At 41.9% G+C, this 22,526-nt stretch overlaps 1 protein-coding gene across 3 annotated transcripts in view; it reads left to right on the top strand.

Annotated features, from left to right (window-relative positions):
- The first annotated feature begins 5,764 nt into the window (after positions 1 to 5,764).
- The window catches only part of ARHGAP28 (Rho GTPase activating protein 28), a 158,879-nt gene continuing 142,117 nt past the window's right edge, over positions 5,765 to 22,526 (top strand). For 2 of the 3 annotated variants that reach the window (XM_029066557.2, XM_029066559.2), the window contains exon 1: positions 5,765 to 6,161. In XM_029066557.2, coding sequence (XP_028922390.1) covers positions 6,040 to 6,161 — 122 coding nt within the window. In that variant the 5' untranslated portion in view covers positions 5,765 to 6,039. The remainder of the gene's footprint in view (positions 6,162 to 22,526) is intronic. The other variant, XM_029066558.2, reaches the window with a different exon arrangement.

Genomic DNA, 22,526 nt, shown 5'->3' with positions numbered 1-22,526 from the left:
TATAGTGTTCTGCACACAGTAAGCCCTCAATAAGAACAATTGATTAATTGATTGATTAGGAGACATAATAATAATGTTGGTATTTGTTAAGCGCTTACTATGTGCAGAGCACTGTTCTAAGCGCTGGGGTAGATACATGGTGATCAGGTTGTCTCACGTGGGGCTCACAGTTTTAATCCCCATTTTACAGATGAGGTAACTGAGGCACAGGGAAGTTAAGTGACTTGCCCACAATCACACAGCTGATAAGTGGCAGAGCTGAGATTTGAACCCATGACCTCTGACTCCCGAGCCCATGCTCTTTCCACTGAGTCATGCTGCTTAAGTGATATCTAAGAATGTGCTTGTGACACAAATTGTGAGATGCAGCATGGCTTAGTGGAAAGAGCGCAGGCTTGGCAGTCAGAGAACATGGATTCTAATCCTGGCTCTGCCACTTGTCTACTGTGTGACCTTGGGCAAGCCACTTAACTTCTCTGTGCCTCAGTTACCTCATCTGTAAAATGGGGATTTAGGCAGTGAGCTCCACATGGGACAACCTGATTACTTTCTATCTACCCCACTGCTTAGAACAGTTCTTGGCACATAGTAAACTTGACAAGTACTATAATTATTATTATTATTGTTGGTCTGATAAAGACCAAGATAGCTTACTAGTGAGAATTAGTATGTGGTTCTCTGAGCAACAGTGAAAACACCCATTCCTAAAGGAAATTTCAATTCACTTGGGCATTTATAGAATACCTGTTCCAAGTGCTATATCTTTGAAGTATTCCTGACCGCACATTTCCATACAGCTTAGGAAGATATGCATGAATGCACCTGAATGCATTCTTCAAGTTTGCAGACCAAAGGTAATTTATTAACTGTTGGGGTCACTTATTAAAAGGAAATAATGATATTGATTTAATTTATGTACTGAAGAGAGACTAAAATGTTCAGCGAGCCGTTAATAATGAGAAGCAGTGTGGTCTAGTGGCAGGTGTGCAGGCCTGAAAGTCAGAAGGATCTGGGTTCTAATCCCGGTTCTGCCACTTGTATGCTATGTGACCTACGGCAAGCCACTTAACTTCTCGGTGCCTCACGTACCTCATCTGTAAAATGGGGATGAAGACTGAGACCCATGTGGGACATGAACTGTGACTAAACTAATTGTCTTAGACTTACCCCAGTGCTTAGTACAGTACCTGGCACATAGGAAGCACTTAACCATTAAAAAGAATTATAAATTATTATTAATGATATCATACACTTACACAAACACACACACATATACACACACTCAGTTATTCCAGAACATATATTTTCGTTACACATTTTGTCCAAAAGCTGTTAGGGTATGTTTGTCCAACAAGCTCCTTTTGGAAGGGATGGTATCCACCAATTTGATCATACTTTACTCTTTCAAGTGCTTAGTACAGCACTCTTCACACAGTTAATGCTTAACAAATACCAATGATGAATTGAATAAGAGTCGGTTTGTATTATAATGTTGGTATTTGTTAAGCACTTACTATGTGCCGAGCACCGTTCTAAGCGCTGGGGTAGACACAGGGGAATCAGGTTGTCCCACGTGGGGCTCACAGTCTTAATCCCCATATTACAGATGAGGGAACTGAGGCACAGAGAAGTTAAGTGACTTGCCCACAGTCACACAGCTGACAAGTGGCAGAGCTGGGATTCAAACTCATGAGCCCTGACTCCAAAGCCCGTGCTCTTTCCAATGAGCCACGCTGCTTCTCTCTTATAGCCTACTATCATTTGTGTGCATGGGGATGCGTGTGGAGTTGGATGCAGTAAATACTGCAACAAGGATTTTCCAAGGATGCAACTTGGGCGAACTTTTCCTTTTAAGAACACAAAAGACGATCACATGTAGATTCGCATTCATGTTCCATCCACTGAAGAATTCATACCCGCCACAGATCGTGAGCCCCTTAAGGGACAGGACCCAGGTCTCATCTCCACCTGTATTCTTTTTCCCAGCACTTAGTGCAGTATTCTGCATACAGAAAGCACTTAATAATTACAATTACCACTTCTACTCCTTGAGGAGTTTTACAGTGCCAGTTCCTTCCACTACACTTGAAGGAAAGACTAGGTCAGTGTCAAATCCAGTGCCTTGCACATAGCGTGCTTTAAATTCAGACTGTTAATGGTTAAGATGATTAGGAAGTAGGTCCCTAATTTACCGTGTGAGAATGGACAGAAAGTGGCACAGAGAAGTTAAGGAACTCACTCTATGGTCACAGATTGTCCATAGCAAAGTCAAGACTGGAATGCAGACTTCTTGACTCCCAGAGTAAGAAGAGAATCTTGTTATTTTAATTTTACTCAGGGCTTAATATGGTGCTGTGCTCCATGCAATTTCTCAATAAATGCATTCATTCATTCATTCATTCAATCATATTTATTGAGCACTTACTGTATACAGAGCACTGTATCAAGCTCTTGGAAAGTACATTTAGGCAACAGATAGAGACAATCACTACCCAACAATGGGCTCACAGTCTAGAAGCAGGGAGACAGGAAACAAAACAAAACAAGGGGAGAGGCATCAATAGCATTAAAATAGATAAACTTATAGATATAATAATAATATTGGTATTTGTTAAGTGCTTACTATGTGCAGAGCACTGTTCTAAGTGCTAGGGTAGATACAGGGTAATCAGGTTGTCCCATGTGAGGCTTACAGTCTTAATCCCTGTTTTACAAATGAGGTAACTGAGGCACAGAGAAGTTAAGTGACTTGCCCACAGTCACACAGCTGACAAGTGGCAGAGCCGGATTTCAAACCCATGACCTCTGACTCCCAAGCCCGTGCTCTTTCCGCTGAGCCATGCTCCTTCTCAGATATACACACAATATGCCACAAAATGCTACTGCCTTACTTCCCACTCATCTTCAATGACTTCTAACATAGAAGAAGTTCCTTACTTTTGATGTCTGGCATGTCCCATCGATTTTGTACACTTAGGTAGAATGAAAAATTCAAGCAGCTATGATTACTTGGGAGGAGAAATTGTTTCTTCAAAGTAAACAAACTCCTCCTCATTTTTCCCCCTTCTTCCCTGTCATCATTCCTTTCCCTCCCACCACATCAACTATCCGTGCAACTTAGTTTGAAGTAGAAAAAAATGTTTAGGAGACTATTACAATTGGATTTTTAGAATTCAAAACAGTATCACTACCAGATATTATTATGCAGTGCTATTAATAATACCTAACTATTAATGATTAGAGAAGCTGCATGGCCTAGTGAAAAGAACATGAATAAGACCAAGGAGTCAGAAGAGCTGGGTTCTAATCCCAGGCCTGGCACTTGCCTGCTGTGTGACCTTGGGCAAGTCACTTAACTTCTCTGTGCCTCGGTTATCTCATCTGTAAAGTGGGGATTAAGACTGTGAGCCTCACGTGGGACAGCCTGATTACCCTGTATCTACCCCAGCGCTTAGAACAGTGCTCTGCACATAGTAAGCACTTAACAAATACCAACATTATTATTATGATTGAAATGGGGATTTAATCCTACTTCCTCCTACTTAGACAGTGAACTCTGTGTGGGATAGTGACTGTGTCCAACTCAATTATTTTGACTCTAGCCCAGTGCTTAGTACAGTGCTTGGCACAGAGTAAGCTCTCACCAAGTACCATAATAATAATAAGTACCATAATAATATTAGTAAATAGTGCATTTAATCAGAAAGTTAGTTCGTACCGTCAGATTTTGATTTGAAAGATAGTGCCCAACTTCCTTCTAAAAACATAGGAAGATAGATAGCTGGAAGGATGGGATGAATGGAGCAGCAGTCATCTCTGCAGAGCTCTGACTGACTGGTTGTCTCCCAGGTTGGGATTGGTTGGGAGGGTCTAAGACCCCAGAGGGGCAGCTGGAAGGATAATGGAGGAGAAAGAGCGTTTAGGTGGGGGAAGGCGGATCTGAGGGTCTGGAGCTATGTGAACAGCTGGGCCCCCTCCTACCTCACCTCCCTCTCTCCTTCTATAGCCCACCCCATACACACCGCTCCTCTGCTGCTATCCTCCTCACTGTGCCTTGTTCTCACCTGTCCCACCATTGACCCCTGGCCCACGTTTCCTACCACTGAATTGGAATACCCTCCCTCCTCACATTCACCAAACTAACTCTCTTCCCCTCTTCAAAGACTTATTGAGAGCTCACCTCCTCCAGGAGACCTTCCCAGGCTGAGCTCTCCCTTTCCTTCTGCCCCTACTCCCCTCCCCATTGTCCCTACTTCCTCCCTCTGCTCTACTCCCTTCCCCTCCCCAAAGCATTTGTGTATATTTGTATATTTTATTTATTACTCTATTTTATTAATGATGTGTATATATCTATGATTCTATTTATCTATTTTGATGGTATTGATACCTGTCTACTTGTTTGTTTTACTGTCTTGTTTCCCCCTTTTAAACTGTGAGCCCGTTATTGGGCGGGGATTGTCTCTATCTGTTGCCTAATTGTACATTCCAAGTCTTTAGTTCAGTGCTCTGCACACATTAAGCACTCAATAAATATGATTGAATGAATGAATAAATGAAAGAAGAGGTGCTACAGATCCTGTGCAACTTGGAGAGAGTTTGGGGCCACGGGAGAAAGAGTATGGGGGTTGGGAAGGAGTGGGGTGAGATGAGAGGTGGAGGAGACAGAATTGACAAGTCTGGGGACAGGGAGTGGAGCAGGAGCATGAAAGGAAGCAGGGCACAGAAGAGACATTTATATTTATGTCCGTCTTCCCCTCTAGACTGCAAGCCCATCGTAGGCAAGGATGCACAATGGTGTAAAGGCTAGAGCCCAGGCCTGGGAGTCAGAAAGTCATGGGTTATAATCTCAGCTCTGCCCCTTGTCTGCTGGGTGACCTTTGGCCAGTCACTTCACTTCTCTGTGCCTCCGTTCCCTCATCTGTAAAATGGGGATTCAGACTGAGAGCTCCATGTAGGACAACCTGATTACCTTATATCTACCCCAGTGCTTAGAACAGTGCTTTGCACATAGTAAGCACTTAACAAATACCATAATTATCACTATTATGATTATTATTATCATACTGTACTCTCCTAAGAACTTAATACAGTGCTTTGCACACAGTAGGTGATCAATAAATACAATTGAATGAATGGACCTTCAAGCACATACTGGGTATTTCTTATATCGATTTGCTCATCATCAAGAACAGCAAGCTAAAGTACTTGAAATTAATTTATTATTTCAACTCCTTTAAGTCAGAAAAATGGACTTAATCTCTACCATATCTACTTGGTATTTAAGGAGATACCTTTTTAAAAGTCATGCTTCCTGTATTTGTTATTTCAGGAGTAGATACTGACATCATTTATCCAAAGTAGATCAGCAAAATCTTAGGCTCCCACTCACCTGGACTGATTTATTCAACAAAGATCAGAGGGTATAATAAAGGTGTTTTTGTGAACATTCAGGCCCTAAAGAAAACCAAGTTTATGGTAACTCAACTGAAAAGCGAGTGGTGGATTCCTTTTGTTCCTCAATTTTTCCGATCCAGACCACATGCTTCATTTTAATTTAACTCTTGACTTCCCTCTCATCCGAGGCTGAGCTATGGAAAAATTCTGTGCCTCTGCCTCCACGCTGGAAGTGAAACCAAATCATTCAAGAGCTCAACCACAGTTGAGAGACAGGCCCGAAAGGAAAGGAACCGGAAAAAAGAAAGAGAAACAAAGTGAGAAAAACTGGACTGAGGCAACTCCGCTGAGCCATGTAGGATTACCTCAGGGTTTCTAGTTTCCTAGAAGCATGGGTCCTTCCCCCACATAGTTGTGCTTGTGGGCGGTGTTTTTAAATATATGCTAATACAGCTGTCCTGACCGGAGGGAGAGAGCTCAGTCTCTCAGACACAGCCCATCTGACAGCACAGAGCAACGAGAAGCTTTCAGAGAGGGCGGCCATGCATTTGCTTTGGGGACAGGGTCATTTGATCCAATAAGTTAGTAAATACCGGTCATTGTCTCTGTCGACAAGCTGTAGAGAAGAGACATGTGCCTCTGATAATGGAGATAAAAGACTCGGGCAGCGTGGTTCTGACAGCCTATCATTCCTACACTCCTTCCAGGATACCGGTCATGGAAAAGAGCTTCACCCCAGAGATTTCAGCCAGCCATCCTCTCAGCAGGTAAAGAACCAGTGATTCGGAGGTCTCCCTTAAAGCCCCGTTTGCTTTCACTTCTCTCTATGCCGCCTGTCACTTTATCATCACTGTAGCATTGTCTCACATTTCTGGCTTGTGTGAGGGAGCGGCTTATTGTGTACCATATCTGAACGGAAATGGAAAACACACTGTGCAAACTCGAATCGAATAATGGATTGGGCGAGTTGGCTAACGGAGATTAGCAGCCAACTAATCCCCTGGAAATCCACAGAGGCATTTCGTTTCTGACAAATTCACCTATTGCCGCGTTGTGAAAACTAACGAGAGTTGACTGCCGGGGAGGCATTTCCAAAGAGTATTCAGAGTTGGCCCGAAGAGGTCTCTTTGTAAATAATCATTTCTTAAAATTCTCAGAAAATAATCAGGACTCTGGTAACTGCAGTTGGCCAAATCATTAAAAAAAGAAGTTCTTTCAAAACAAATCTCAGTGGCGACACTTTGTAGGGTGAAACCCTGTAATGATTTTGTGTAGAAAATAGTGGGTGTACTTAGTGAAACAATACATTTGGTATTTTGGTAATTATTTTTTTTACCCTGCCAATGAAGTTTTTTCTGATCTCTTCATTACTGAAATAGGATTGATTTTATGATCATGGCTGTTTTTCCTCAATAAATCTGAGATCTAGTTCAACTCTTCAATCCTTTAAGGGCCAGTGAGGCCTCTATCAAACTAAATCAACGCACTGAGAGACCACTTAGGAAATCTCAGTGATGAGACAACAGTGACTAAAGTAGGTCAGAAACAGCTTAATTTTGATGAATCTCCTGATCCACTAGATGAAGTGACCTCTTCACTGAAAGAGGTGATAACAATTTATGACGTATCGATAGACACAGAAAGATTCTAATCTTAAACACTTGATAGCAATTCCTGAAATGTTATCTCAGTTATCTAATAATGATCCTTTGCTTCCAATTTAATTGACTTTAGATGCTGACAACAGATAGCATTTGGTTTAAAGGAATTGACTTTGCTTCAAACCTCATGATGAGAATTCTTATAGTGGCTCATGATTTGGCAAGGAAATGAAATGCCTTATCTTCTTCAACAGAGCATATCGAGTAAAACACTAAGATTTTATACCTGAACAATGAGAAACTGATATTTTGTATTCAGTTTGCCTACCCAGCAAATAACTTCAAAGCCCACTTTAAGATGCAGATTGCTGTAAGTTTGTCTGGTTTGAATTGACTATTCATCAGTTATAATCACTGAGCAATGGTGTACCTAAATAGAAGGATGCTACTGTTTCAATGAGCAACATACTTGGGAAGCTTTTGTCCTTACTCAAGCCTTGTCTATTTTTAAAAGGATTCTGGTGTGGCTGCCCTGTCTAACTTCCAGCAGCTGTCTGGTAGTCATAGCCATATTCTGCCATATGGCCTGGTGTGCCCAACATTCATGTTCCCAAAGCATTCTCTAGGGAGAAGGCTGATTAACTCAGCATGTGGCCTTGTGGAATGCCAAAAACATGGAAGCAAAAGCATTGAATGTTTTAGTTAACTCTGTACAGTTGCCCCCTTGATCTTTTCTGCTCTATCTTCTAAGAATCCCACTGTGCCTGGCGAACCCAGCTGAAGAAATCTCTGTTGTCATCCCCATTTGGATGTTACTTAGCCTCACTTAGGCGCTGCCTAATCTCTCTTGAATCATATTAAACAGCCTAATTCCTTGGTTCCCAATGACAGCCATCAGCAAGCAGCTTCCTGTATTTACAGAGAGACAGAGGCCACCATTTATCATATATCTGATAACAGAAAATAATCAGGCTTGAGTTATTAACCTTTGACTTCCTAACTACGGATCAATACCTCCCTTCAGCTCAAGAACCAGGATCTTTCTGGGTTATTTCAAAGAGCACTTTCTCCCTGGAGTTTGAAAGTGCACTCTCACCCATTTGGCTTTTGTCAGAGTAATAGCTGAAATGACCCAGATGTCACGCAAAGGATATATAGGCCTAAAGTGCAAAGTCTAAACTTTAACGAATGATGCGACGACATCTTTGTAGACAATGCTAACAGCTCCCAAATGAATGTATCTTTAGGAAGTGGATAAATTGGTCCAGAATAAAAGGGCCAACCCTTTAAGAATTTTGCACACTCAGAAGGTCTAATTTAGCATTATATAGGGGGCACACACTGAAGTAGGGAAACCATGTACTCAATCCTAGTGAACTCCCAGGAATGTAAAATGGAGATAGGGGAACAACATCCTTTTAGGCCAAATGGAAATTACAATCATTGAGAGGAAATGGGAAACCCATAATTAGCCTTCAAATGCACAAATCCATAGTCCACATCTAAAATTTCAATTTACACAAATGGAAGTTCCACAAGTAGAAAAAAAAAAACCACTCGGAATAGACCAGGAAAGATCAGTGATCCTTTATGTGCCACTATCTTTTTACTTCTTCCTATTAACATATGAGGACATTTGCTGGGGCTCTAAGGGTTATTTTTGACATATATGAAGGAATTGTGTTTAAATTCCTCAAAAATTCTTAGTATGCAACCTACTTTATTGTCTTTGAATATAAGAAAGGCTGGGCTTCTGTTTTAATTGTCGAAATCAAATCTAATTAATTTGGGGGAAGATGAGGTTACTTAGCTATTTCTCCTCTCAAATTCAATTTTCCTTCTTTAGCCTCTTCCTTCCCTGGAAACGAGCTGTAAGGATTCCAGAAGCATCATTTTCCTATACATTTCCATTGGTCCAAGATACCTACCACAGTGAATTTTAGTTTGATCCACTGATCCACACTCAGCTTTTGAGATTTCACACACCCGACAAGCAGGCTGTTAAGATCATTTTGATTGATCTTTCTTCAGAGGCTCAGGACCAGCACCCATTAAGAAACATGAAGATTGTTTTTCTTATAAATTATTTGATTTAAAGTGTTGGGTAGCACATGACTCTTTCAGGGGAAATTTTCTCTCTGAAAAGGGAAACTGTTACCTTTGGTTTCTGGGCTGATCTCATTTACCTAATTCAAAGCAGAAGTATTTCAGTTTTTTCCCGAGTGAAAAAAAAAAAATCTATAGACCACACACTGGACTTTCCAAAGAACAGAACGGTATATAAGGCACAAAGGGAATGTCCTCAGAAAGGACACATACTGTTTTAAAGCCTGAGGAACTGAGTCAGGGTAGTTTGGTAGTTTGTTTTTAATTAGGGGAAGACCTTACTTTGCAGCCCTTCATCTAGCTAATTCAGTTCAGATCACATCAATGGCTGACCCATTTGTTCAGTTCACTTAAAGCTCCTCTTAAGAGCATGGTCTCTATCAAAGCATTTTTTAAACAGAAAGTTATGAACCAGTTAACACTAAAATAAACACGCATTTTTTTTGGGAGAAGGGAGTGGAAACTACAGCTTTCCACAAAGAATAAAAGGCAATAAAAAGTGATTAACTTCTAAATATTTCCCCAAAAGGGTCAAGAAACAATTTCTACGATCATCATTGTTTCAGGGAAACCTTTAGACAAGGCTAATAACAGGCTTAGAGGTCACCATCGGATTCAAAGTTGTAACAAAGAGAAAAAAAAGCCCACAATATAAAAATTATCAGGAGACAAGTCATCTCAGGTCTTAGCCTATTAAGGCTACCCTGAGCTAAATACAGTGATGTAAACCATTTCTTCAGTGGAGGGGCAACATAAACAACCTTAAGTATGTTTAATATTTTTCTCCTGATACCTAAACTTCCTAAGGGGACAGAAACTCAAGGGAGAATGAATGAATCAACCACAATGCATGAGAACAAATGTAAAGGCACCCCAAGCAGGGAGCTATATATTTGATTTCAACATAGAGTACTGCTAGTCAAGTGAGAGCCTACTACCTTCTAAATCAGGAACACTAAAGGCTGGAAATAAATTAGCAGTGTTTGGAAAACAAATGTTTAATTGTAAGGAAAATAAACATTTTGCAATCACAAGTGACTCACACCCAACCAGTTTCAATTTCTAGAAGGGGATTTTATTTTTTTTCCTCCTGATAATGAAGTACTTTTCAAAAAGACACATAACTAGCTGGAATATTCAGAGGCCTAGAAAATATAAATGCAGTTTTTCCTACATATATGTTCTAGACATGAATAGGCATACATTGTTCTGTAGGGGATAGATATCCTCTGCAATTCTTAATGGGGGATGAGGTATTTATAGGCCATTCTTCATGTTATGGTTGAAATCAGAGCTGGCTTCTCTGGTTTCCTTTGAGTGTGGTTAGCCAGCTGATCTCCCTGTTCCTCCACATGCAAAGCTAATGGGAAACATCTGGCACTGACTCTTTGATCAGTTCTTTTGGCTAACATTTGGCCAGCTCCTCTCCTTCATTCTTATCGGCGTCCCCTCCTTCTTTCTTAACCGAGTTCCCTCCTTCACTCCTAGAGGAGTCCCTTCTCTGACTTCATGCTGGCTACAGGTCCTTACAAAATGCAGAAAGGGAGAGGAAAGTGCAAAGAAGACATCTTAAAATTAATCCTGACACTGCATTTGCCAACTTCACTATTCTCGGTCGAGAGGCTTTCCCACCTCTGATTTTTTCTCTTCTTAAACATCCAGCCAAATTCAGGTTATACTCCTCAAAACACTTGATCTATTCTGTGCAAGGAAGGTTCTCAAAAAGGAGCGTAGTGTAGTGGAAAGAGCACAGGCCTGGGAACGAGAAGACTTGGTTCTAATCCTAGCTCTTCCACTTACCGGCTGGGTGATTTGGGGAAAGTCCCTTCACTTTTCTGTGTTTCAGTTCCCTCATCTGCAAAATGGGGATTCAGTACCTGTTCTCCCTCCTAATTGGACTGGGAGCCCCATGTGGGACCTGATTATCTAATATCTATCCCAGTGCTTAGTACATTTCTTTTGCACATAGTAAGTGCTTAGCAAATACCACTATTATTATTTTTATCATCATCATCACAGGGTAAAGATAGGAGAGACCAGTGCTCATAGCAGACTTCACAGAAATTCCAAACATTCGATCTCACCAAGTTTGAAGATTATACTTATCTGATGGCATGACCTGATAGGGCCTAAAAAAAGAAAAAAAAAACCCAAATTTGTAATGAATAATAATAATAATAATGATATTTGTTAAGCATTTACTATGCGCCAAGTACTGTTCTAAGCACTGGAGTAGATTCAAGGTAAACAGGTTGTCCCACATGGGGCTCACAGTCTTAATCACCATGTCACAGAGGAGGTAACTGAGGCACAGAGAAGTTAAGTGACTTGCCTAAAGTCACATAGCTGACAAGTGGTGGAGCCGGGATTAGAACCCTTGACCTTTGACTCCCAAGCCAGTGCTTTCCCCATTAAGCCACACTACTCAGCTGCTAACTGTGTGCAGAGCACTGTACTAAGCTCTTGGGAGAGTACAGTGCTTGGTACCATAATCTGCACACAGTAAGCACTTGATAAATAATAATGGTGATGGTATTTGTTAAGTGCTTACTATGTGCCAAGCACTGTTCTAAGCACTGGTAAATTCCTATGATTGATTGACTGGTTTGATTGCTTCAGCTGCCAAGAGTCCTCAGGGCTGTCAAAGAATACTACAACATTTGAAGAATTCAATGAGACACAATTATTCTAAAATTGAAATGTGTTTGAAAGTACCAGGACAGATTTTTCCTTCCACCTTCCCAAAGATCTGCAAGACTATAAGCTTGTTGTGGGCAAAGGGAACATGTCTATTGACTTTGTTATATTGTACTCTCCCAAGCGTTTACTAAGTGTAGAAAATAAGCACTCAATAAATAGAATTGATTGATGGATCTCCCATTCCCCCCATGGACAGCTGTGAACTTTTGAACCATCATTCCCAGCATGTCTTTCACTGCTGCACTTATCTTTTTAAGAATAATAATAATAATAATAATGATGGTATTTGTTAAGCACTTACTATGTGCCAGGCACTGTACTAAGCACTGGGGTGGATATAAGCAAATCAGGTTGGACACAGTCCCTGTCCCACATGGGGCTCATAGTTTCAATCCCCATTTTAAAGATGAGGTAACTGAAGCACAGAGAAGTCAAGTGAGTTGCCCAAGGTCACACAGAAGATAAGTGGCAGAGTTCATTCATTCATTCATTCATTCATTCAATAGTATTTATTGAGCGCTTACTATATGCAGAGCACTGTACTAAGCGCTTGGGATGAACAAGTCGGCAACAGATAGAGACAGTCCCTGCCATTTGACGGGCTTACAGTCTAATCGGGGGAGACGGACAGACGAGAACAATGGCAATAAACAGAGTCAAGGGGAAGAACATCTCGTAAAAACAATGGCAACTAAATAGAATCAAGGAGATGTACAATTCATTAACAGAATAAATAGGTTAACGAAAATATATACAGTTGAGCGGACGAGTACAGTGCTGTGGGGATGGGAAGGGAGAGGTGGAGGAGCAGAGGGAAAAGGGGAAAATGAGGCTTTAGCTGCGGAGAGGTAAAGGGGGGATGGCAGAGGGAGTAGAGGGAGAAGAGGAGCTCAGTCTAGGAATGCCTCTTGGAGGAGGTGAGTTTTAAGTAGGGTTTTGAAGAGGGATGGGATTTGAACCCAGACCCTTCTGACTCCCAAGTCCGTGCTCTATCCAGTACACCATGTTGTTTCTCCAACACTGGAGAAGCAACATGACCTGACCTGATGTTTCCAATGTGCCTAAAATTAGACCTACTCCCTCCTCTCTTCCCTGTTTCAGTCAAACAAGAGTTCTTAGTCAGGATACAGAACTCTATGTAAATTTGTTTTCCCTCATTTTTCACTCCCCTCCCTCCTTCTGATTCTTCTTCAAAAAAGACAGTAGAATATTCACCACGGCCCAGTGGACAGAGGATGAGTCTGGGAGTCAGAGGACCTGGGTTCTAAAGCTCTTTCTACCACCTGGTGTGGGACATTGTATGAACAGTACTTCACTTATCTGGGCCTCAGTTTCCTCACCTGCACAATGGGGTTAAGACACTTGCTCCCCTTCCTACTTAGATTGTGTACCCCGTGTCTGATTGGAATATCTTGTTTCTACCTGAGCACTCATTTGAGTGCTTCACATATCCCAAGTGCTTAAAAAGGTAGCACGGCATAGTGGTTAAAACATCAGCTTGGGAGTCAGAAGGTCATAGGTTCCAATCCCGGCTCTGCCACTTGTCTGCTGTGTGACATTGAGCACGTCCCTTCTCTGAGCCTCAGTTACATCATCTGTAACATGGAGATTGAGACTGTGAGTGCCATATGGGACAGGACTGTGTCCAACCCGATTAGCTTGTAACCATCCCAGTGTTTAGTACAGTGCTTGACATATAATGAGTACTTAACAAAAACCACAATTATCATTATTACTATTATTATTAATGAAAATACTTCAATTATTAAGTAGGATAGGGCCCATATACATGGTGCTCCTTAAAATTTAAGCAGGAAGCTGAATTTACCCTTTGGCAAAGTACCGATACTGATGTGTTTCCTGAGGTGTGCGGGCTATTACCTATATCCCTTGAGAAAGTGAATCAAATTCTCCAGTAATTAAGAAACATTCAGCTCAGGTTTTTTTGGCTGCATATTTGGGGAGAGAAAGACCGTGAAGCGACTCTCATCTTTCCTGTCTCACAAGAATGTAACCTTGGCGTTATCCTTGACTCCTCTCTCTCATTCATTCATTCATTCATTCAATAGTATTTATTGAGCGCTATGTGCAGAACACTGTACTAAGCACTTGGAATGTACAAATCAGTAACAGATAGAGACAGTCCCTGCCCTTTGACGAGCTTACAATCTAATTGGGGCAGACGGACAGACAAGAACAATAGCAATAAATTCAACCCACATAGTCAATCCATCCCTAAATCCTATCGGTCCCACCTTCGCAACATCGCTAAAAATCACCCTTTCTTCTCCATCCGAACTGCTACCACATTAATACAATCACTGATCCTCTCCCACCTGGATGACTGCATCAGCCTCCTTGCTGACCTCCCAGCCTCTTGTCTCCCCTCACTCCAGTCCATATTTCACTCTAATGCTCAGGTCATTTTTCTTCAAACACATTCAGGGCATGCCTCCCCACTCCTTAAAAAACTCCAGTGGTTGCCCATCCATCTCCACATCCAACAAAAACTCCTCACCATAGGCTTTAAAGCACTCAATCACCTTACCCCCTCCTACCCCACCTCACTACTCTCCAACCCAGCCTGCACACTTCATTCCTCTAATGCTAACCTTCTCACTGTACCTTGCTCTCGCCTATCCCATCCCCATGTTCTCCCTCTGGCCTGGAACACCCCCTCTCCTCAAATTTGTCAGAAAATTACTCTCCTCCCTTCAAAGCCGTATTGAAGACACATTTCTTTCCTGACTAAGCCCACCTTTCCTCTTCTCCACTCTGTTCTGTGTCACCCTGACTTGCTCTCTTTGTTCTTCCCCACTTCCAGGTCCACTGCACTTATGTACATATCTGTAATTCATTTATTATATTAATATCTGTCTCCCCCACCTACACTTAACCTCACTGTGGGCAGGGAATTTGTCTTTTTATTGTTTTGTACAGTGCTTAGTACAGTATGCTGCACACAGTAAACACTCAATAAATATGATTGAAAAAACAGGATGAGAAGAGAAAAGAAACTGGGAAGGCACATTGTGGATACTAACATGCATAAGCCAAAAGAAGTCTTGTGATTGATTACGTAATAATTAGCTGCAATTCATCTTAGTAACATTGAGTCTTGACATTTATTAATTATTGTACATCATCTGCCCCCACCATGAAAAGTTAACACCCATAAGCGCATAAATCACAACTTTTACTCTTACAATAGGGAGCCGTATGTGGGACAGGGATGGTGTCTGATCAGATTATATTGTGTCTACCCCACGTCTCAGCACAGTGCTTAACAAATACTACAATTATAATTGTTATCATCATTATTATCTGTATGCAGTAGGTGATGAATAAATACTGCTGAAGGAACAGAGCTTATTGGACTATCTCATCCCCTTCTGAATATGCCCCAGTGACTATATTTTTTTAGTCTCAGGAAAGTGAATCTAGGTGAAGCTAGTCTATGCAATATTCATTCATGATAATTACAATAATCATAATGCATTTATTAAGCTCTCACTATGCAGCATGTTAGATAATAGGTTATCTGATTGGACAGTCCCCTTTCTCCAAAGAGCCCAAAATCTGTTTTATCCCCATTTTACAGATGAGGAAACTGAGTTCCAGAGAAGTTAAGTGACTTGAAGTTAAATAGTAAATTTATGGGAGAGCTGTGATTCAAAGCCAATCTCCTGACCCCCAGCCCTTTTTTCCATTGAACCATGCTGCCTGAGACAACAACCAAAAAATCTGTGTTAATAACCAACAATTACATTCAGTTCAGAAGCATTTAAATTAGTATAAACTTGGTAGGAGAATTTCCCAAACCGAGAAACATCAAGGGAAGGACAGACTATGTTCTTTCCTTTCTACTCCCACATTAATCAATAAATGGTGATCCCATTATTGGGCAGGGATTCTCTCTATCTGTTGCCGAATTGTACACTCCAAGTGCTTAGTACAGTGCTCTGCACATAGTAAGTACTATTGAATGAATGAATGAATGGTATATACTGAGTGTTTACTGTTTAAAGAGGACTGTACTAAACACAGGAGGTTACAATACCACAGAGTTGTATACTCAAGGAATTTAACCTATAGGAAGCTTAGAGTCTAGAGCTTCCCAATTTTTCTCTTCTCATCCTACTGGATAGGTTTTTCAATCATATTTATTGAGTGTTTACTGTGTCCAGCATACTGTACTAAGCATTAGTACAGTGGGCAGGGAATGTGTCTCTTGGTTGTTATATTGTACTCTCCCAGGTGTTTAGTACAGTACTTTGCACATAGTAAGCGCTCAATAAACATGATTAAATGAATGAATGAATGAATCTTCCCTCATCAAATTTCACTTGGTGTTGGTTGTAAGCTTGCTGTGGGCAGGGAATGTGTCTTCATTAATAATAATAAAAATAGTAATTATGGTATTTATTAAGCACTTACTATGTGCAAAACACTGTTCTAAGCGCTGGGTTAGATACAAGGTAATCAGGATGTCCCCCATGGGGCTCACAGCTTTAATCCCAATTTTACAGATGAGGTAACTGAGGCACAGAGAAGTTAAGTGGCTTGCCCAAGGTCACACAGCAAAGTGGCAGAGCCGGGATTAGAATCCAAGTCCTCTGAGTACCAAGCCTGTGTTCTTTCCATTAAGCCATGCTGCTTTACTGTTATATCGCACTCTCCCACGTGCTTAGTACAGTGCTTTGCACACAGTAAATGTTCAATAAATATATTGAATGAATAAATAGGTCAAAAATGCTGGAAGATTGTGGTCAAATTTGATTTAATATTTTCAGTTTGTTGTTCTCTTCATGGGTTAGGTGGTGAGCAATTTGTTCAAAATTTATTGTGATCAGTTAGATACAAACACCCCATTAGGAAGTTTAGAAATTCAAGTGTGAAACTCTTCTTCTCTTAGTCTTAGTACTTATTTATGCAAAAAGCAAAAGAGCAAAAGTTAACAAGATGTCTTAAAAGGAGATAGTCTACACTGAAATTTCAAGAAACAAGCAATCAGGTGCAAAACTTTTCCTGGAAATCATCAAACTCATTCGTGGTCTCTGCTTTCTTGGTATTCACTGATATTCAAACTTGGCTATCAAGGTTATTTTAATTTGTTCCTTCAAGGGATAAGCAAAATAGTGCTATTGAAAATGAGTCTTTCTGGGCTATGCAGAAGTGAAGATAAGCTGGAATGAGCGGGAACACTGTTCTTTTTAAACAATAATTGCTGGAACTGGGGCTCTGGCATGAATTCCGGGGAAACGCTGATTCTCACTCTGCTGTGGCTTCTGTCACTGAATTCCGGGACTGTCCCAGAATTTAAATCAAAGGTGCTTATTCAGTCCTTTTGGCATGCCGATCACTGTCCTAATCACTTGTGAAAGAACAGTGCAATCACACTAGTAAACACAATCCCTGCCCCCCAAAGCTATGCCCAGGTGGCAAACAATAAGATTCTGAACAATAATAATAATAATAGTATTTATTAAGTGCTTACTATGTGTCAAGCATTGTTCTAAGCACTGGGGTGGATTCAAGCAAGTGTGGTTGGACACAGTCCTTCTCCCACATGGGGCACCCAATCTCAATCCCCATTTTCCAGATGAGGTCACTGAGGCCCAGAGAAGTGAAGTGACTTACCCAAAGTCACCCAGAAGACAAGTGTGGAACCAGAATTAGAGCCTATGACCTTCTGACTCCCATGCCCGGGCACTATCGACTAGGCCATGGAGTTGGATAGTTGGTCAGTAGTGGCTGAGATGCTCCCTGTCTCTGCCCCGTGCAGGTCAGTAACCCGGGTGGTCCCTCCCAGTTCCCGGCTGCACTGGTCCAGATCGTCTTCTTCTCCCTCGGGGGGGACCCTGCCATCACACTACATGGGGCAGGGTGCGGAGGGGTGGGGAGAAAGCCAGCACCGTCCTTTCCTACTCCAGCCCTAATACTAATTGTGGTATTTGTTAAACGCTTACTTTGTGCTGGGCACTGTACTATGCAAAGGGTTGGATAAGAGCAAATGAGTTTGGACCCAGCCCTTGCCCTGCATGGGGCTCACAGTCTCATTCTCCATTTTACAGATGAGGTAACTGAGACACAGAGAAGTGAAGTGATTTGCCCAAGGTCACACAGCAGACAAATGGCAGAGCAGGGATTAGAATTCACAGTCTTCAGACTCCTAGGCCCATGCTCTATCCACTAGGCCATGCAGTCAGCTGTCTTGTGGACCCTCCCTCAGATGATTGAATACAAGAGGTGACATCTGCCCTGGCTCTCCACAAATGGGAAGCAGGGAGACCGCAAGAGGTGCTCATCCCAACCAGAAGGGCATCCCGTGCGTCAAGAGCGAGCCCTGGGCTAATGAAGACCAGGGGCTGCCTCCCACAAGGACTGCCACTTGTCTGCTGTGTGACCATGGGGTAATCACTTCACTTCTCTGGGCCTCGGTTCCTTCCTCTGAAAAATGGGGATTAAGAGGGTAAGCCCCATGTGGGACAGGGACTGTGTCCACCCTGAGAAGCAGCATGGTGCAGTGAATAGAGCTTGGGCTTGAGAGTCAAAAGGTCATGCATTCTAACCCCAGCTCTGCCAAATGTTGGCTGCGTGACCTTTGGCAAGTCACTTCACTTAAAAGCACAGGCTTGGGAGTCCGAGGTCATGGGTTCTAATTCCGGCTCCACCACTTGACAGCTGTGTGACTTTGGGCAAGTTACTTAATTTCTTTGTGCCTCAGTTACCTATATGTAAAATGGGGATTAAGACTGTGAGCCCCACCTGGGACAACCTGATTATCTTGTATCCCCCCACCCCCCACCAGCACTTTTAACAATGCTTGGTACATAGTAAGCACGTAACAAATACCATTATTATTATTATTCTCTGGGCCTCAGTTCCCTTATCTATAAAATGGGGATTGAGACTGTGATCCCCACGTGGGACAGGGACTGTGTCCAACCCGATTCGCTTGTAACCACCCCAGTGCTTAGAACAGTGGCTGGCACATAGTAAGTGCTTAAGAAATACCATAAAAAAAAAGGCTGAGATGGAGAGCATCCTCCAAACTACCCCCACTCCCCCTAACATCTGTTCAGGCCAGTGGGGTACAGCTGTGATTCTGTAAGATCTGTCCTCCAGTGTGGGTTACTGATTTTCCTGGAAATGTGCCCAATTACTTTCTCTTTCCCTGCACAACAGGGTTGGGAAAACCAGAAGCTTGGGATCTGTAGCATATTAGTATATCACCAAAAAAGCAATATTGCAGCTAGTAATCAATCAATCCATCATATTTATTGAGCACTTACTGGGTGTAGAGCACTGTACTAAATGTTTGGGGGAGTACAATATAACAAAGCTGATAGACACATTCCCTTCCCACAAAATGTTTCTGGGTAGGACAGGGAGAAAAACTTTGAATTTCTCCCCCTGGACTAATCATTCAGCCTTCTCCCTCCTGTTGTTTTAGTAAACAAGCCCCCTGCATAGATAATGTTAGTAAGCAGGATTGAGAGGAAAGCTATTTACTAATTAAAACATAGTCCTAAACCCTCAGGTACTCTTGAAGATGTTGATAGGATGATGTCATCACTTGATCTCTTTGCTCTGGTGGTCTGCTGGTATCACTAATCAGATGTGTGTGGAGGAGTGGCATTTTGGCTTCTTCCCCCAAATTCTGAAGCCAACATTCCAGGAAATGAAAATACTTTCACCCCCACTTATAGTTTATAATAGTACTTATTAAGCATTTACTATGGTTCAAGCACTGTTCTAAATGCTGGGGTAGAAACAAATCAATCAGGTCAGACAAAGTCCCTGTCCCACATAGCCATAATTTGTTTATTTATACTGATGCCTGTCTGTCCTTCCTTCTAGACTATAAGCTCATTGTGGGCAGGGAATGTGACTTACATTGTCGTGTTGTACAAGAAGCAGCATGGCGTAGTGGGTACAGCTCGGGTCTGGAAATCAGAAGGTCATGGGCTCTAATTCCGACTCTGCCATTTGTCCGCTGTGTGACCTTGGGCAAGTCACTTCACTTCTCTATGTCTCAGTTACCTCATCTGGAAAATGGAGATTGAGACTGACAGGGATTGTGTCCAACCAAATTTGCTTGTATCCACCTAGAGCTTAGTATAGAGCCTGGAACATAGTAAATGCTTAACAAATACCATAATCATGATTATTATTAGTCTCCCATGCATTTAGTACTGTGTTCTGCATACAGTAAGTGCTCAATAAATTAAGCTTGGAAGCAAGATTAGATTCCATATCCCCCAGGAAAAGACCCTTCTTCCTCCCTAACTGCCATCTTCAACTGTTTGCTCTCCAATGTCTTCTTCCCCACTGCTTTCAAACACACCCGTGTCTCCCCTATCCTAAGAAAAGCCCTCCCTTGACCCCACAGTTCTCTCCAGTTATCGGCCCATCTCCCTCCTACCATTCCCCAACAAAATCCTTGAGCGATGGGTCTATACTTATTGTCTCAACTTCCTCTCCTCCAGTTCTTTCCTTGACCCCCTCCAATCTGGCTTCCATCCCCTTCATTCCACAAAAACCATCCTCTCCAAGGTCACCAGTGATTTCCTTCTTGCCAAATCCAATGGCCTCTACTCCATCCTAATCCTTCTCGACCTCCCAGATGCCTTAGACTCTGTCAATATCACCCCCTTCTTCTGAAAATATTATCCAAACCTCGGCTTCCCTGACATCATCCTCTCCTGGTTTTCCATCTATCTCTCTGGCCACTCATTTTCAGTCTCTTTCGTGGGCTCCTCCTCTGCCTCCTACCACCAAACTTTGGAGGTCCCTCAAGGTTCAGTTCTGGATTCCCTTCTATTCTACATCTATACCCATTCCCTTGGAGAATTCATTCACTCCCATGGCTTCAACTACCACCTCTATGCAGATGTTTCCCAAATCTAAATTTGGAATCCCTGATCTCTCTCCCTTTCTGCGGTCTCACATTTCCTTCTCCCTTCAAGACATCTCTACTTGAATGTCTGCCGTTTCCTCAAACTTAACATTTCCAAAACAGAAATCTGTGAGCCCCACATGGGACAGGGACTATGTCCAACCCGATTTGCTTGTATCTACCTCAGCGCTTAGAGCAGTGCCTGGCATATATTAAGTGCTTAACAAATACCACAAATTATTATTATTGTTATTATTACTAAAGTTGCCAGTCTGTCCTTCTTCCAAAGTTGTGCCCTCAGGCAGCTGCCACTCTTGCTGATCATCTGAGGCCAGTCTGCATTATTCCTTATGACAACACCATGAGAGAATAAATGTGAGTAAAAGTGCGACATTTATTAGGAGTTTTCTATTTGCTAAGCGCTGGCATAGGTAGAAGTCTATGAGAATAGGCTCAGTTTGATCTGTACCACAGAAGACTCGATCAGGAATAGTGTGGTCTAGTGGAAAGAGCTCAGGACTGGAATTCAGGTGATCTGGGTTCTAATCCTTGATCCACTACTTTTAATTTATTGGTGTTTAAGAGCTTACTTTGTGGGAAATTCCAGCTTCACCACTTATTTTATTCAATGATATTTAAGTGCTTACTATGAGAAGCAGCATGGCTTAGTGGATAAAGCACAGGCTTGAAAATCAGAAGGAACTGGGTTCTAATTCCACCTCCACCACTTTCTGCTGTGTGACCTTGGACAAGTCACTTCATCTCCCTGTGACTCAGTTTCCTCATCTGTAAAATGGGGATTATGACTTTGAGCCCCATGTGGGACAGGGACTAGGTTTAACCCAATTACCTTGGATCTACCCCAGTGCTTAGTACAGTGCCTGGTACATAGTAAGCACTTAACTAATATTAAAATTATTATTATTATACTGTGCCAAAAACTGTTCTAAGCACTAGGGTGGATATACGTTAATTAAATTGGACACAATCCCTGTCATAGGTGGGGCTCATCATCACTTTGTGCAAGTCACAATGTCTCTGGGCCCAAGTTTCCTCATCTTTAAAGTGTGGGACAGGGACTGTGTCCAACCTGGTTATCTTTTATCTATCCCAGTACTTAGTACAGTGCTTGGCACATAGTATGGGTTTCCCAAATACTACAATTATTATTTTTTATAATATTTGTTAAGCACTTCCTGTGTGTCAAGTACTCTTCTAAGCACTGGGGTAGATACATGTTAATTAGATCAGATAGAGTCTTTTATAATAATAATAATTAATTATGGCATTTGTTAAGTGCTTACTATGTGCCAGGCACTGTTCCAAGCACTGGGGTAGATACAGTGTATTCAGATTGTCCCACATGGGGCTCACAGTCTTAATTCCATTTTACAGATGAGGTAATTTTGGCACAGAGAAGTTAAGTAGCTTGCTCAAGGTCACACAGGAGACAAGTGACAGAGACCAGATTAGAACCCACATCCTCTGACTCCCAAGCCCATGCTCTTTTATCTACCCCAGCACTTAGTAGAGTGCTTGGTTCATAGTAAGTGCTTACCAAATAGTAGAATTATTCATTTTCATGGTATTTGTTATGCGTTTACTATGAGTCAAGCACTCTTCTAAGCACTTGGGGTAGATACAAGTTAATGAGTTCAGATAGAGTCCCTGTCCTATGTTGTGCTCTCGATCTTAATCTTGTTGCTGTTGTTATTGTACCAAGCTCATAATCTATTTTATTCCCCTTTTACAGATGGGGAAACCAAGTCCCAAAGAGGTTAAGTAACATGTCCAAAATCTCACACAATAGGCTAGTGCCGGAT

The sequence above is a fragment of the Ornithorhynchus anatinus genome, chromosome 5, assembly GCF_004115215.2.
Source record: "Ornithorhynchus anatinus isolate Pmale09 chromosome 5, mOrnAna1.pri.v4, whole genome shotgun sequence".
In the NCBI taxonomy this organism is placed as follows: Eukaryota; Metazoa; Chordata; class Mammalia; order Monotremata; family Ornithorhynchidae; genus Ornithorhynchus; species Ornithorhynchus anatinus.
This window is presented reverse-complemented; position numbering and strand designations above follow the sequence as displayed.